The sequence below is a fragment of the Adiantum capillus-veneris genome, chromosome 29, assembly GCF_014529385.1.
Source record: "Adiantum capillus-veneris isolate H3 chromosome 29, ASM1452938v2, whole genome shotgun sequence".
In the NCBI taxonomy this organism is placed as follows: domain Eukaryota; kingdom Viridiplantae; phylum Streptophyta; class Polypodiopsida; order Polypodiales; family Pteridaceae; genus Adiantum; species Adiantum capillus-veneris.
In genome coordinates, this window is record NC_140959.1 from 68,382,404 (window position 1) to 68,400,551 (window position 18,148).

The 18,148-nt window shown below is 46.3% G+C and overlaps 1 protein-coding gene across 2 annotated transcripts in view; it reads left to right on the top strand.

Annotated features, from left to right (window-relative positions):
- The window catches only part of PHYLLO (2-oxoglutarate decarboxylase/hydro-lyase/magnesium ion-binding protein), a 174,853-nt gene that overhangs the window by 86,051 nt on the left and 70,654 nt on the right, over positions 1–18,148 (top strand). For both annotated transcript variants that reach the window (XM_086505356.1, XM_086505355.1), the window contains exons 21-26: positions 3,578–3,874; positions 5,059–5,126; positions 5,304–5,462; positions 7,149–7,274; positions 7,355–7,477; positions 7,557–7,674. In XM_086505356.1, the coding sequence (XP_086361482.1) occupies positions 3,578–3,874; positions 5,059–5,126; positions 5,304–5,462; positions 7,149–7,274; positions 7,355–7,477; positions 7,557–7,674 (891 nt within the window). The remainder of the gene's footprint in view (positions 1–3,577; positions 3,875–5,058; positions 5,127–5,303; positions 5,463–7,148; positions 7,275–7,354; positions 7,478–7,556; positions 7,675–18,148) is intronic.

The following is an 18,148-nucleotide window of genomic DNA, read 5'->3' on the forward strand; positions in this document are numbered from 1 at the left end:
GGATTGACCCTCCCCTTCTGCTGCCCGTGAGTATGCAATACTATAGAGACCACTTCCTCCAGAGTATGGAGCAAGGGCTTATACAAAAACTATAGATGATAGATGTGTATATTATGAGGACTATCACCCAGCTTTGATTAATGTTCACAAACACTACAAATTGAGTCAGTGAGAGCAATGGGCATATATCTTGAGAGAGCTGGATATGTAGATTATGCCATTTGGAGATTTGAGATAGAGCAATTTATATCCCAATTTAGTTTGGTATGAGACCAATGGAGTATACCACTATCTCTATAGGGAGGGTTTTGGTCCACTCCAATATGGCATGGAGTATCTTATCTTGGCCTCTGTCACGGGGACGGGCACCACATGCCAACCGAAAAGAATAGACTGAACAACTTTAAGCACTTCCAATAACAACTGAACTAAAAGAGATGCATTACTCCATGTCTTGGCCTCTGTCACGGGGACGGGCACCACATGCCAACCGAAAAGAATAGACTGAACAACTTTAAGCACTTCCAATAACAACTGAACTAAAAGAGATGCATGACACATGAGACAAGGAGTGGCAGAGTTCCATCCCAAGAGAGCACTGGCCCCATACTTCCGGTATTTCTTTATATTGCTTCAACTCAGCACGAGCCAGTACTCTATGCTGTGCATCTTCACCCGGAAGTGTGCGAGAGAATGAGCCCATGGCACATATTTAAAGGCCCTTGGCCTATGAAAAGCAATTACACGAAAATCTCAAATTGAAAAGCATCTTGTCCCAAAAGCACTAGCGCCAAAAGCTACCAGCGCGTTTTGCGGGAATCAGTACAGTTGCCACGTCATCATGTCACCGCAAATTGCGGGTGCCCATATAGTGCCGCATCAAAATGCCAATTGAAATTGTGGGACGTCGTACAGCTACCACATCATCATCTTTTTTACGTAGGGGAGTTTGAGTGTGTATGTGTGACAGCTTCACTTCTAGTGACTTGGGCCCCCATCGGACGGGGTCCCATAAGTTGGTAAAGACTTCTTTGTTGCTTCTTATTAGGGTTCAAGCCCCCCGGTCGGGATGTGCAGGTTGGCTCCGTTCTTCAGTGGCTTGACACGTTAGCAGTTTTTGATAGCCTCTTTCTTATGGAGATGCATAGTTTGAAATGAAATGTAACGTCAAAATGACCTATGAGACCAATCCATTACAAACTGGTGAATGTGATACCATGTCTGGGTACAAAAAAAGAGATACGAAAACGAATCTAGCAGTGCTACTTGTTGGAACTGTGTGGGGTATGTGTGACCACTATTACAATGGGTGTCCAATACAAGAGGGTGATACAATGGGTGATGAATCCATCCTCATTTGTACTTTGGATGTCAAGAAAGAGCATGATAGCTTGAGAGAGAAGCAGCCGCAATAGAGATGGTGACAGACAATGTTACTCTCAAGAGGAGGAAGGTTGGACAGGGCCATTCTTGTTTGTATATTCAGACGTCCACGACCACATGGACCTCGCTTACAGCTTTCTCACGATCAACAGATTCGAGTAATCAGTGCTCATCATTGGAGTACTCAAAGCAACCTTACCGGTCACTTCTTCTTGAGGCAACCCTTCATGGAGACATAGGGTTGAGGAGAGACTACTGCTACGACTTACCAATTGCAGCTTTGAGTGTAACAAACTTGGGCACCCCAAGTCTAGATTCTGTCGCGACACAAGAGAGATTCACTTAAAACACTTCACAATTTAATTGAGTCGACATGGCCCGCTGTAGTTCCGTGCCAAGAGAGATTGACCCCAAAGACTGGCACCCCTTTTGGTATTTCTTTTTGTATTAATCTTTGTGCGAAGCACAAGTCCCGCGGGTCCTCAACTCTCAGACTCTACGTCCAGATACTCTGAGAAGTGAGGCCCTTGGGCTTCTTTTATTCTTAGAAAGGGATGCTAAAAGCAATTGGCTCTAAAATCTGCCAAAAGCAGCCAGCGTAAGTTTCGGAATTCCATACAATAGGCCACGTCAGCATGTCAGCGCAAAAAGCAGAAATCTGCACGCTGTGCCACGTCAGCCTGCCAGCGTGATTTACGGGAATCCGTACAGCGTGCCACGTCAGCGTCCGTACTCTGCCTGCCACGTCACCATTTTGTGACATTCAGCTTGAGAGTCTTTTAGGAGAGTCTTCTTTTCTATTTTAGCTGGCGATTTGGCTAGGATTATGCTTTCCTTTTTTGTGACACTTGATGACAAGAAAGATCATCCTCAACTGTACTTTGTTCTGCTCTAATGGGCCATTTTGGCCCTTTAAGAGAGCTTAATATACTTTTTTTCCCCTTTTGTATAGAGGTTAGTGCTTTGAAGACTCACAATGCTGAGAGCGGTGAACACGTAGAGAGGGACTTTGCCACCACATGTCTTCGGCGCCCCATGCGCTTCTTAATACTCCTTTGAGAGGTGCTAGCTCCACCCTTCATGTACTTCATCGGGATGCCTAGTTTCTTTTGAAACTTGGTAATAAGTATCTTGCCATAGCTGAGCATAATTGTACTTTTTAGCTTGAGCCTTGCTAGGGTTAGGATCCATGAAATTTGGGACTCGGTTACAAAGCCCGTGCATACTGTTAACACCTTGTATGTTTTCTTGTTTCATTTGTGATAAACATAAACAAGGACACTGTTCTCCATCATTTTGTCTCATTGGCTAGTACGGCATTTCACAAACTCAAATTGAAATTTAACTTTTTTAATGAAGTGAAGGTATTGGGCCGAGTCTTGATCATTATGGCAGATCAAATCTCTCATATGATGGGTGAAGAGAGATAAAGAGGCTCCAATGTTGATGATCTCCAGGATGATTAGGCAAAGACTTTGCACCAGAAGAGACTCTCTAAGCACCGTGTGCAAGGCTAATGGCATTATGACTACATATGTGAGTCAGGCTACAAAGTCATCGATGCCATGTGTGATCAGCTCTTGTCCCGCTTTCCAAGAAGTGGTAGTTAGGAGATACACCGATGACCTTACCTAGTGGGAGATGCTGTAGGGATGATGGTCTTATAGTCTCTTTCTTTTGGCTGTTTTGGAAATTATTTGGGATGGGTACAAAAAGCAGGAGCATGCAACATTCAGAAAAGGCTCTACTATTCAGGGACAAGTGCAGAAAACAAAACAGATAGGAGGCTTGAGCTTTTCATTCCTCTCAACATCATCATTATCATCATCATGACAATTCGACAACTCATCAAGAGAATCATGACAAGAGACATCCTTCGGTTAGGCATGCTCATCCTTATTCTCCTTCTTGTTAAGTAGGTCACATAATCAGCGAACTTGAGGTCTCTCTGGAATAGGAGCTACTGGAGTTGTGGTTACACAAGCATTATAGTGCTGACTGCATGATTGAATAAGGCATAGTATTGTGTACTTGATGCTATGACTAAACCAGGAGCTTACCTAAAAGTGGCTTTGTGGTTTGTAGACAAATGCCAAAATATTTACAAATGTTGTCCAGCATTTCAGCTCATCGGTATACAAGCTGCTTTTAGAGTGTGAATATGCTAATGTTCCGAGTCTGATATTTTAAACAGGTAGGGCAGGAGATAACTTTTCAGCTGGAATCTGAGTCAACCATCTCTGAACCTCATGTTGCACGAATTGTGGCAAGCTCATTGACACTAGATACTGCTCTTTTTGTTGGAAACAGTATGCCTGTGAGGGACGCTGACATGTATTGTGAAGGACTAGTAGCGAGCCCTTCCAATGAGCTAGGAGCACTACAGGCTGTTCCTGGAACATCAGTTAGGACTGCTGGAAATCGAGGGGCGAGTGGAATCGATGGGGTTCTGAGCACAGCTGTTGGATTTGCAGCTGGTAGTGGACAGCAGGTACCTCTTGTTTTGGTTTGCAAGAGACTTTATAAAGTTGAAGGTATTCAGACATAAGGACATCAATGTTTGGAAGAAGCAATTAGTCTAGAACTTTTAAAGATTTTCTTTCATTCATTTAAACAATGATCAAATTTGTGTGTAAGTTTTGTTCTTGTGAAAGAATTTAGGTACTGTTGCAAAGGCTCCAAGTCAACCATATCATCCACAGGATTATGCCTCTATTGTTTTGCAACTTGGAGAAGTTGTCTAACCACAAATCATGCATGAGTTTCCTTTGGAAGACTCTTCTTGGATGGGCTGCATACCTGAAATTCTTGATAATCCATATGCTTGAAGTTATGACAGCTCATAGAAGGGATCGTTCTTTGAGTTGCAGAGGGCAATGAACCACCAATCTTTGATATCATTGTAATCAAATTTTCAAAGAGTACGAGTGTAAACCACTGGAATCTGCTGCACGTGAATCACATCAATACAAGAAACCGAATAAACTGAACTGAAAGATGCGGTGTGCTTTTCCTCCTCAGAATGCATTTCACAGTTTCACCTGCATATCCTTCTTCGCTCGGCTTGCCACAGTGAGAGACACAGCTCACGCGCGAGTGTGTGGTTCCTGCTAGTGCTTCCAGCCCAAAACTCGTCAAAGAAAGTAATGTGGCGCTGAGGGGCCAGAAGGCGGGCGGACTTGAACCCAGCACGTGTGTGTCCTTCTTTTGCCACGATAGCCACCTCACCTCTTTTCCCCACATATGGCATAACTGGAATTGAGATAGCATCGTCGCTCATAGTCATAATGGACAACTTTTGTGGGCGCAAGCAGCTAATTGCAATCTAGCCTATGATTGGCAATCGGCTGAGCTGCAAGGTTGATAAACTGCCATATTTTATAGTTGATTTGCATAATTCCAAGTCATGCTCGATAGAGGATTTCAGCTTAAGCCAGGTTGGCACTACTGGAAACAGTGATTTTGGTTCGTGCAATTTGTTGGAATCATCCTGCGCCTTTTGTTTGCCACGCATCGTCCAACTAACCTTTCATCTATCTCTTGCTGTCATGTCCCTTTCATGCTACAGTTTTTTGTTGGAATTTTTTATTCATGTTTTATTATTTACATTTTCCTGAGTTCTTCATAAGTAAGTGTGCAAGGTCTGAATGCTTCTCAGCTTCTTTGAATGCCTAGGTGACACTTCTCATAGGTGACGTATCTTTTCTTCACGATACGAATGGGCTCTTGCTTTTGACCAAAAGGTATGTAGGTTTGCTATTTTTTTCACACTAACAGATCATGTTGTAACTTTTGGTATGATAGATCATTTTGGATTTTTGCAGATGTTTTATGTAAATTTTTGTCTTTCTTCATTCTACATCTTAGCTTTTCTGGTTTCTAAATGTCGGAAATGTTGTTATTGGAGTAATTTGTTGAAGGGCTGGGCAGCCGCCTATTGTGGTGGTGGTGATAAATAACTCTGGAGGGGGAATCTTCAGCCTGCTTCCAATTGCAAACACCGCCTCAGAGGCAGCATTTACAAATTTCTTCACAACACCTCATGATGTTTCCCTACGGCAGCTGTGCCTCGCTCACAGGTATTTATTGAGCCACATGTTTAAAAGCTGTTCATGTGACAAGAGTCTTTTCGCTTCTTAGTTTCCTCTTTTTTTTTTCCATGTTATTTCTCCTAATGATGTCTCCGTAGGCCTTCAAACCTTGGGACATATATGATATAACATATGCAAGGAGCCTATCCGTCATCTCCCTTCCCTGGTATTCTATGAAAGTACAAGCAGTGTACTATGCCTGCCCTTCCTAAGGATACTGGTGTAGTATGAATGATATTGATGGTGGGAAAATGCCTGTCCTTAGTGTCATGCAAATGTGAAATGGCAGGTTGGCATACTTCCTTTTCTTTCAATTCCTAGTAGCTAACTCAGATCCAACTCTCTCAATTGTGAGATTTAAGTCCTTATATGTGAGTGTGAGCTCAAATGGCATTCTCAATGGCTAACCTCCAAATGATAGGCTAATGTGGCTCATCCATGTAGGTATGCTATATAGATCCTGTAGATGAAGTGGAAGCCCGCTTGTGCCAAGGCTTCTCCTTAATGTCGGTGGAGCTCTGTGAGAAAAAGAGTCCTCAGCATCTCTAATCTTGGTACTGCACTGCTCTCCTCAGAGCGAATCAAAGAGACAGTGGTACCTCCCTCTAGCTTTACAATTTAAGGGGCATCTGCAAACAAAATGTTCTTTAGATGTACGGAATGGCTTGTCTGAGTTTCAGGCTGGATGAGATGATGCCTTTATGAATTCGTGCACATGAGAACATCATTGTTAGAGACTTTGGGCAATGGCCAGAAGAGATAGACCCTGTTTGTCATGTTTGGATAAAATCGAAACGCCTCAGGAGTCGGCATTAATGGAAAAGGACTTCAATACATGTAGGTGGAAAATGGTCCAAGTCATCGGGACCCTGCTATCCATGAGCCATCCTTTTAGAGTAAACAAGCGGATATGGGAAAGGAGACTGCAGCTAATATAGAGTCAGAATCTTTGTAGGTGCTTTGGGTCTACTGTCACTAGCAACTGCGGAACCAAGATGAGGGGATTCATTTTTGCAGCTCGGACCAGTTCTGTTGTATCTTATTTCATTTTATTCAACACGAGCAGTTTAATAAAGGATAGATGACATAGTTATATGTTGTCAGGCCAAGAAGGGCATTTACTCATCTCAAAGTCTTTGGATAAGACTGGGGGAGTCATTAGACTATAAAAGCATTTATTTTAAGAAAAGAACATTGTACCTTCACTATCCCGATGCCTGGGGATTGCCTCAGATACCATATCTCAGAGACATCCATGCACTGCATTTCTATCTTGCAAGGGTCAGCCAGATTTTGGAGAAAGTCATGCCTCTGTTGGCTGTCCCAGGACAAGTATTCATCTTCTATAGGATGCAAAGTATTATTTCTCATGTTTAGGGTGAGTCACGTGCACTGGAGAATTTAGCTGATATACCTCCAGAAATGTAGACATGTGCAAGATTGTTAGCTTAAATTGGCTAATCATACTGGTGCATGTGGTGTACCACATGTGCACTGGTACGAGACACGAGTTTAGAAGCGATCAGGGTTTTCGTTTTTTTTGGTGTGTTGTGTGGGCAATTTGGCTCTCCATTGATTGTATCTTTATGAATAGCTAATTTCTGTTAATCAACCACAAAATAATTGAAGATGTTTGCTAAAGAAGTTTAAAATTATTTGTGCTTCTACAAATAGGATCAATCACACACTTGTGCAATCGAAGCAACAGCTACTAGAATCACTGAAATTTGTACAGAAGCAGAAGCTGAATTGGGTTATAGAAGTCACCAGTAGTGTGGATGAAAATGCAGAGTACCACAGGTACACTTGAGCAGTGTTTGTGGATAATTCAAAGTTCCCCCTTTGCAAGCATCCTAAAATTTTATAGCATTCAAACGCAGACATCTTCAGGTAACTGCAAAGCAAGCTATTAGGCAAGCTCTTCAAGTAGTGCACAGAGCAGGAGTGTTTGGGCAAGGCTTCAAAACTTGGACTATCAAAGAGGCCCTATACCATCCATACAGGTTGATAATTCGGTCACTTTGGTGGTTTGTCCAAATATTTCTGCACCATTTTTGTTCATGTTGCTGTGCTTTATTTCAGGTTCCAGATGGCTGCCAGACCCACGACCTCCATAAGGACGGAAACATCCAACTTAGGCTTTAGGCAGGGTTTTATTTTTTGCCTACATCTTCATGATGGGTCAAGTGGATATGGTGAAGTAAGTTTTGTTTTAAGGCAGTTATTGTTTTCTGGAATTCAAAGCCTAAACTTGATGCTCAAATATGGTTTAGAGAATTGTTTAAAGCTTGAACTTGATTTAAATAAGTTGAGATAATTTTTAGAAGAATTGGCCCTTGACACAAAGATCTTCCATTGCATGGAATTAGTATCTGTTCGAAGTCCTATGTTTTAATGTATATTAAGGAACAAAGGAGAGAGTAGACTAAAGAGATTCTTAGTGGCTGAGCATTTCACGCAGGCCAGAGATCTACTAGCAGAGCTTCTAGCAGTTATGTTTAACCGTGCCATGTGTGAGGTCTTGCCTGATACTTGGAGCCTATCTACTATTGTACCTATCTTCAAGTCGGAAACCCTATGGAGCCTGGGAATTATCGCACTATCATGATTGGACACACATTGGCACGGTTGTACGCATCTATTCTTGAGCAGCAGCTGAGTAGATAGGCAGAGAGGGAGGGGATATGCGCAACCGGGCAGGCAGGGTTTAGGAGGGGTTTTTCTACTCTTGACCATATCTTGACACTCAGAGCCATCATTGAGGAGGGCAGATCACGTGGGAGACGGATCTATTGTAGCTTTGTGGATTTCTGCAAAGCATTTGACACAGTGCCCAGAGCTAGATTGATTCGCAGATTACAGCAGATGGGAGTACCCACAAAGCTCATTTGGGGGGTCATGGCATTATACAGGTCAGTAGTGGGGCATGTACGCACCTAAGAGGGTCTATCCACACCGGTTCACTCCACTATTGGGGTGAAGCAGGGCTGCCCGCTCTCTCCTACTCTATTTGGTATGTATGTGGATGAGGTTTCTTACTACTCTGAGAGATATGGTGATAGAGGTGCACAGCTGGCAGGGACATGGATTCCACTATTGTTATATGCTGATGATATTGTGTTGATCTCCGACTCTCCGAAGGGGATGCAACGTCACTTGGATGCTTTGCATAGGTTTGCCCAGAAAAGTGGTTTGTCCGTCAAGTTTCAACCTTGGTAAAACCAAGGTCATGGTATTTAATACCACCCCACAGTGGATCAGGAGGTCAGCGCCCGCATTCACATACGGCCAGGAGACAGTGGAGTATATAGATGCTTATACTTACCTTGGAGTGGTTTTTAGTGGGCCAGCATTTTCGGGAGGGCAGCAGAGACCAGATTGACCAGAGCCCATGCAGCATTGGGTAGATTGGAAAGGATGTGTTCACAGTTTCAGTTTCAGGAGCTTCGGACGAAGCTTTGGCTCTTTTGACACTTTGGTGGCTTCTGCATTGCTTTATGGAGCTGAGATTTGGGGACCTTCATTGGATCGTCACGGGAGGACAGGCCGCAGTGATGGATGGGGGGACATGGAGAAGCCTTTGGTCTCTATGATCTCGCCGCTCATTAGAGCCAAGGCTTCAGTACCACGTGCTATTGTCCTAGCAGAGCTAGCTGCCCCCCCACTAGTGGTTGAGGCGCTCACTAGATTTGTCTCCTTCATACACCGCATGTGGGAACTTCCCAGAGACAGATATGCCCGCCTTGCACTTAGTCCTCTCGAGAGTTAGCCATGTAGGGAGATACAACATGCTGGTATGGGGAGATGACATCATGGTTTCAGGTGCATGGGTTCAGCATAGACAGATTGCCTCCCTTCCAGTACTCACGGGATGCACCCTCTTTGACTCTTACATAGTCCGAGATCACCAGGCTCATCCGCCAGGACTTGACTGAGCTAGACACCAGGAGGACATGGATATTGCAAGCACAGGAGCTGGGCACGAAGATGGATTTCTACAGAGAGCATCTTCTCCAGCTTACGGAGGATGGTTTTGTAACGAGGCCCAGATACATGGACACCCACTTGTCTCATGGGATAGGATGTGCTATTGGCCAGATACGCACATCTTCACACCAGTTGCGGATCGAGACTGGAGATACATCAGAGTAGCAGTAGAGGCCGGTACATGCCCCCTGTGTGACATGAGCCTGAGATAGAGTTGCACTACACATGCCACTGCCCCGTCTACTAAGAGATACCAGGCAGCTTCCATTGCTTGTTCAGAGAGGGCTTTGGACGACTCTCCTGAGTCATGCGGTACGAGGATTAGAGATGCCTGGGTTTGTTTTTGCTCGAGCTGCGCAGACACAAAGGGAGCGTGATGAGAGGAGAGGCTAGCCAGTGTGAGACAGAGGACGGTTTTGTGGCGAGGCCCAGATACATGGACACTCACTTGTCTCATGGGATATGATGTGCTATTGGCCAGATACGCACATCTTCACACCAGCTGTAGATCGAGACTGGGAGATACAATGGAGTACCAGCAGAGGCCAGGACATGCCCCCTATGTGGCATGGAGCCAGAGACAGAGTTGCACTACACATGCGATATACGAGATACGAGGTCGCTTCCACTGCTTGTTCAGAGAGGGCTTTGGACCACTCTCCAGAGTCATGCGGTACGAGGATCAGAGATGCTTGGGTTTGTTTCTACTCGAGCTGCGCCGACACAGAGAGAGCTTGATGAGAGGAGAGGCTAGCCAGTCTCGGAGACACATCACAGACTTCTTTAAAGCAGACACTGGACACCCGGAGGAGCCACTACCACAACAGAGCTCGTCACCTCACACCAGAGGCACAGTGATTGACCGGGCGATCGAGCTGGGGAGATCCAGACGCCCATGACTGCGGAGGACTGCACAGTATCGACGAAGGTTGCATCAGAGGTTTCGGATCACTTTGGCCCGACATGCACGACGCCCGGTCAGACTACTTACCATGGAGGAGATTGATGAGATGCGCCACCGACCAATGCTGGATCTCTTGTGATTTACCTACCCCAGCTAGCTGCTCTCCCCCGTTCACACCTAACAATCCAGGATTCCACAGTATATTTGTTTTGTCATTTTGTCATTTTGTTACTTTGACTTTGTATCAGATCCACCACATTGTAACTTTTTGGTCTCATAGGTCACTTTGGCCTTTTGAAGACGTTAATATAACATTTCATTTCATTTCATTTCTCTCTCTCTCTCTCTCTCTCTCTCTCTCTCTCTCTCTCTCTCTCATATATATATATATATGATCTCACGGCTCATTAGAGCCAAGGGCGCAATACCACGTGCCATCATCCGAGCAGAGCTAGCTGCCCCCCCACTAGTAGTTGAGGTGCTCACTAGATCTCTCTCCTTCATACACCGCATGTGGGCACTTCCAAGAGAGAGATACGCTCGCCTTGCACTTGAGTCCTCTCAACAGTTAGCCATGCAGGGAGATACAGCATGTTGGTATGGGGAGATGACATCTTGGTTCCAGGTGCATGGGTTTAGTATAGGCAGATTGCCCTTTCCAGTACTCACTAGACACACCCTCCATGACTCTTACACAGCCCGAAATCACCAGGCTCATCCGTCAGGACCAGATTCATGTAGACACCAGGAGGACATGGATACAGCCAACACATGAGCTGGACACGAAGATGGCTTTCTACACAGAACATCTTTTCCAGCTTATAGTTGATGGTTTTGTGATGAGGCGCAGATACATGGACACCCACTTTTCTCATGCGGTACGGTGCGCTATTGGCCAGATACGCACATCTTCACACCAACTGCGGATCGAGACTAGGAGATACAACGGAGTACCAATAGAGGCCAGGACATGTCCCTTGTGTGACATGGAGCCTGAGACAGAGTTACACTACACATGCCACTGCCCCGCCTACTACGAGATACGAGGCCGCTTCCGCTGCTTGCTCAGAGAGGGCTTTGGACCACTCTCCAAAGTCATGAGGTACGAGGATCAGAGATGCCTGGGTTTGTTTTTGCTAGAGCTGCGTAGACACAGAGAGAGCCTGCTGAGAGGAGAGGTCAACCAGTCCCAAAGACACATCACAGACTTCTTTAGAGCAGATACCGGACACCCGGAGGAGCTACTACCACAACAGATCTTGTTGTCTCACACCAGAGGCACATTGATCGACTGAGCAACTGAATGGGGGAGATCCAGACGCCCACGAATGCGAAAGACTACACAGCATCGACGGAGGCTACATTAGAGGATCCGGATCACTTTGGCCCGACATGCACGACGCCCGGTCAGATTACTGACCATGGAGGAGATTGATGAGATCCGCTAGCGACCAATGTTGGATCTCTTGTGACTCGTGGTTTAGCTATCCCGGCTAGTTGCTTATTTCACACCTACCTGCTTAGGATTTCATAGTATTTATATCTCAATCCTTTTGTCATTTCATTTTTGCTACTCTGACTTTGTATCAGATCCACCACATTGTAACGCTCTGGTCTCATAGGTCATTTTGGCCTTTTGAAGACGTTAATATAACATTTCATTTCATTTGTCTCTCCCCTCGTGGGTAGATGTCTTCACAAAGACCCAACAAAAAGCAGAAAAGGCCGAAAAATGGATCGAGATTGTCAAGAAAAGAAAAGGCAAGGAAATAAACCCCACCCCCTCACCAACCATCATCAACTTGACACTAGAAGAGGAGCAAAAGGAGACGTGTGCGGGCCTTACACATAAGAATATGTGGCCTCAGAGACAAAGATAATGTGGATAAAGAGGTGAAAGAACTCATGACTCTGGTGGGGGTCAACGAGCAGACGCATATGAGGGCTTGGAGAGTGGACACTAAGAAAAGTGGGAGCAACGGAGAAACCTCGAAGGAAAGTGCACTCATTCTCCGCTTCCCCTCCATGGAGGCGAAGAAGGATTTCCTGAAGAAGAGGCCGACTCTAAAGAAGACTGGCATCTTTGTTGGAGATGATCTCACTCTCTCGCATATTGCTCATATGCAAGATGTAATGCCGGAAATTAGAGCAGCAAGGGAAGGGGAACATTGCTTTTTACAGGGATGGAAAGGTGGTGATATTGGATAGACGCCCCGCATGACGGTGCGAGACCTATGGGACCATACTATAGATGGCAACCTGGAATTGTAATGGGTCACTCTGTCTTGATGTAGGGGCCTTTGAGGATAGCTTCACGGGGAGAGACATCATTTTCTACTTTGAGACGCATCAAGCACATGGGCAATCCATGCCACAAGTGAGCGAATATAGATGGGAGACAGCCTGCAGATAGGAGACCAGATCGGAGCATCGAGGACGGGGCTCAGGGGGAGTGGTAGTTCTATTCAGGGAGGAGTTGCACCCATTGATATATATAGCACGCAAGGATGAACAAGCTAATTACATGTGGGTGAGGCTCAGGGCAGAGGGTCAGATACCTCTACATTGCTATTTGTTACTTTCCTCCTAGTACGTCAGTATATGCATCACCTAGAGGACAATCCCCCTTTGCTATTTTGGAATGACATATCGGAGTTTTCCAAGGATGGTGACATTATCATACTAGGGAATTTCAATGCTAGGATTGCCCACCACCAGACAATATTTTATGATACTTCCGAGGAGATGCTTAGGGAGCTGGACGTCACAAAGATGGGTCTATCCAGACCATCACAAGATCAGTAATACACTGAATATGACAGATACTTGATAGATATGGGAACCGCACATAGATTGGCCATTGTGAATGGCCTACAAATATTTTCGATAGTCGGAGGTTTTACTTGCTTTCCACACCGACATGGTGCCAGCACAGTGGATTATGTTATTGCCCAGCCAGGTCTCATTCCTTTCTTTCAGGATTTCATGGTGGGTACTAGGCCAATTGGAGTAGCAGTTGATCATGCTATCTTGTCTTTCACCCTGACCTTTCAATTCAGCACAGGCCTATTAGGAGAGGTCCCCACACACACTCCGTATACCTTCATGAGGGAGACGGATTCTGTGTATATGGATGAGATATACAGGCAGCAGGATGGCCACTAGATGAACTCACTCAGATATTGACAGAGACGCTCCATGATGCAGCATCAGAGGCATACTCCCACAGCCAGCCCACACGGAGACGATCTGGGAGCATGCCCCATAATAGTTGGTATGACGAGGAGTGTAGAGAGACGAGGATCAAATTACAGAGGGAAGTGCTCATGGGTATTACCACACACATAGAGTCACAGATTATCTTTCGTTGCCTATTGCGACGAAAGAAAAGGGCTTATCTATCTTAGCTAGAGCGGGATCTGTATCAGTTATTTATAATACAGGACTCAGGCGAACCATGGAGGCTATTCCATGAGCATTCACCACCACTAGCGGTCACCTCCACTGAGACATGGGGGGAATATGCGACATCTCTCTACACAGCATCAGGGCAACCACCTCTGCCGGACCCACTAGAGACATGCCCGGAGACATGTTCTTCTTTATTGCCGGGAGGGTAAGGAAAGCCATTGACAAGATGAAGACAAGGAGAGCACATGATCATGATGGTCTGGTAGCAGAGCACTTCATCCATACCAAAGATATGCTTGCAGAGCTCTTGGCTATGATGTTTAATCGAGCCATGTATGAAGGCTTCCCGGAGACTTCGAGCATGTCTACGATTGTGCCTATTTTCACGTCAGGAGATCCCATGATTCCCGCGAATATCGCACCATCATGTTGGTCACACATTAGCTAGGTTCTATGCATCCGTTCTTGAGCAGGAGCTGAGTAGATTGGCAGAGCGAGAGGGCAAAAGAGCACCATGGCAAGTAGGTTTCAGGAGAGGTTTCTCCACTCTTGACCAGATTCTGACACTCAGAGCTATTATTGAGGAGGGTAGACACCATAGCAAGAGGATCTATTGTAGCTTTGTGGATTTCTGCAAATCTTTTGACACAGTGCCGAGAGCCAGTCTTATACGCAGACTACAGGACATGGGTGTGCCTACAGAGCTGATATGGGGTATTCTTACATAGAGAATAGTGATGGGGCGGGTACGCACCACTGAGGGAATGCCTGTCATGGTCCACTCCACTTGGAGTAAAGCAGGGAAGGACCCAATCCCCGACACTCAAGCAGGGACGCCCCCTATCCCCGACTCTTTTTGGGATGTATGTGGATGAGTTTTCGGACTATGTAGAGCGTCAGGGGGATAGGGGGCTCAGCTAGCAAGGACATTGATTCCGTTGTTACTATATGCTGATGATATTGTGCTGATTTCTGACTCTCTAGAGGGGATGCAATGTCATTTGGATGCTCTGCATACATTTGCTCGTGACAGTGGATTGTCTGTCAATCTGGGGAAAACCATGGTTATGGTGTTCAACACCACACCACAGTGGGTCAGGAGGTCGGCACCCACATTTACGTATGGCCAAGAGACTGTGGAGTGCACAGATGCATATACTTATCTTGGGGTAGTCTTCGGTGGACCTGTGTTTTCACTAAGGAGAGCATCAAAGACTAAACTGACGAGAGCATATGTAGCTTTGGGAGGACTGGAGAGGATGTGTTCGTAGTTTCAGTTTCAGAAACGGTGAACAAAGCTATGGCTTTTTGACACTCTAGTGACTCTAGCTATGCTCCATGGAGTTCAGGTATGGGGACCCTTAGTAGACCACCATGGGAGATCTGGCAACACAGATGGATGGAGATGTATGGAGAGGCCTCTGGTCTCTATGATCGCTCGGATGATTCGGGCTAAGGCCTCAGTACCACATCAGATTATCTGAGCCGAGCTAGCCGCCGCCGCCCCCCCCCCCCCCCCCCCCCCCCCCCCCCCTCTCGTGGTGGAGGCATTGACTAGATCAGTATCCTTTATGCACGGCCTATGGGATCTCCCCAGGGACATATATGCTCGGCTTGGCCTCGAGTCATCTCGACAACTAGCTCTACAAGGCGATACAACATGTTGGTATGGACAGATGACAACATGGTTTCAGTCACATGGTCTCAACATGGATAGATTACCTCTGCTTCAATACTCCCTGGATGCACCCTCCCTCTCTCTCACACGAACAGAGATCAGGAGACCCATACGACAGGATCTGATTCATCTAGATACCAGGAGCACATGGATACAGCCGACACAAGAGTTGGGCACGAAGATGGCCTTCTACAGAGAGCATCTTCTCCAACTCACGGAGGACGGCTTTGTGACTAGGCGTGCATACATGGATACACACTTATCTGATGGGATAGGATGCACTATTGGACAGATACGCACATCCTCACGTCGTCCGATTTCGAGGGGCGCTAGCAGAGGCCAAGATATGTCACCTATGTAACTTAGAGCCAGAGACAGAGCTGCACTACACATGTCATTGCCCGGCGTACTATGAGATACGCGGCTGCTTCCACTGCCTGTTCAGAGAAGGTTTCGGACCTTTTTTTAGAGTCATGAGATACAAGGATCAGAGATGCCTCGGAGTGTTCCTACTAGAGCTGCGCAGACTTGGGGAGAGCTTGCTGAGGACATCAGGGGAAAGACATTCTCAAAGACGAATCACAGATTTCTTTACACCAGCCAGGGGAGAGCCAAAGGAGCAGTCATTACAGCAAATCTCAGAGCCCACCCATACTAGAGGTACGCTGCTTGATCGAGCCACTGAGCTAGGCAGATCAAGACGCCCACGACCTCGTGGAGTCTCTCACCATTGACGAAGGCTGCAACAAAAGATAGAGATCATTCTAGCTTGACATGCAAGATGCCGAACCAGAGTACTAACTATGGAGGAGGTCGATGAGATCCGACAGCGACCGATGAGAGATTTCATCTGAACCCACAAACCCCCCCCCCCCCCCCCCCCATATTTCCTTTCTTCTTAGTGTTTTAGTGTTAGTTCTTTGTAACTTTGTAATTTTCGTACTCAGACATGGTATCAGATTCACCAATTGACTTTTTGGTCTCATAGGTCATTTTGGCCTTTTGAAGACGTTAATATAACATTTCATTCCATTTCTCTCTGGATGCACCTCTTGTGTCTCTCACATGGACAAAGATCACCAGACTCATACGCCATGACCTGATTCAGCTAGATACCAGGAGCACATGGATATAGCCGACACAGGAGTTGGGCACGAAGATGTCGTTCTAGAGAGAGCATCTTCTCCAACTCACGGAGGACGGCTTTGTGACTAGGTCTACACATGGATACGCACTTATCTCATGGTATAATATGCGCTATTGGGCAGATACGCACATCCTCACATCAGCTCCAGATCGAGACTGGCCGATTTCGAGGGGTGCCAACAGGGGCCAGGATATGTCACCTATGCAACTTAGAGCCAGAGACATGTCATTGCCCGGCGTACTATAAGATACATGGCTGCTTCCACTGTCTGTTCAGAGAAGGTTTCGGACCTTTTTCTAGAGTCATGAGATACAAGGATCAGAGATGCCTTGAATTGTTCCTACTAGAGCTGCACAGACTTAGAGAGAGCTTGCTGAGGACATAAGGGGAAAGACATTCTCAGAAACGAATCACAAATTTCTTTACACCAGCCAGGGGAGAGCTAGAGGAGTAGTCATTACAGCAGATCTCAGAGCCCACCCATACTAGAGGTACGCTGCTTGACCGAGCCACTGAGCTAGGCAGATCAAGACGCCCACGACCTCTGGGGGTCTCCCACCACCGACGAAGGCTGCACAACAGAAGATACAGATCACTCTAGCTCGACATGCAAGACGCCCAACCAGAGTACTGACCATGGAGGAGGTTGATAAGATTCGACAGCGATTGATGAGAGATTTCATCTGAACCCACAAACACCCCCCCCCCGTTATCTCGTCTCAATCCCGAATCAACTTCAGATTTATTTCCTTTCTCTTTAGTGTTTTACACTCGCTCTTTGAGCGCAGAGTCTAGCAAAACCCTCTGAGGGATACGTAGCATTGTGCTCCCCCTCCTCTGTCTATTTATCACTGTGAGGATCATTGGTGCATGGTCCAAAAAAGAAGTCCCAGCTAGAGTGCAAACTGTCCCACCCAAGTCACAAGAGTGGTCACTAGTGTAGAAGCGATCTATCCGAGAGAGAAAGCGAGGTTGTATGAGGGCCTCATAAAGCTAGACTGCTGCCACACATCTGAAACCCGCAAAGTCATACATAACCTCTCCCAAGCTGCCAATACAACTCCATGCACAGTAGTATGGCTACCTCCAATCCTGGCAGAGGGGTCCTCCAACATGTTGAAGTCACCCCCAATGCACCATTGCTCTGGGTGGATCCACTCTGTGGAATCCCTACCGCACAGCGGGAAGGAGAAACCCACCACTGTGTCCAAAGCCTCAATCCCTCTAGCTGCAAGAAAGAGAACATGGACTCGAAAGCAAGCTTCCTCTAGGTCAGGAGAGGAGTCATCCCGGAACCGTGTGAAGCTATAGTCGAAGAAGTCCGAGCGTCTGCGAATGTCAAAACTAGTCAATCCTCTAGGGACTGCTGCAAAAGCAGAAGTCTACACCAAAAAAGGCGGCCTCAGGTGGGGCTGCCCCTCTCGAGCCACACGGCTCGTAGAGCGAAAGCACGCAATACCAAGAAATCGCCTCGCGGTAGACGCATGTCCAGGCCCTTGCATCTGAGTAGGAGTGGAGGAAGGAGCAAGAGAGGAAGCTATGGGGGC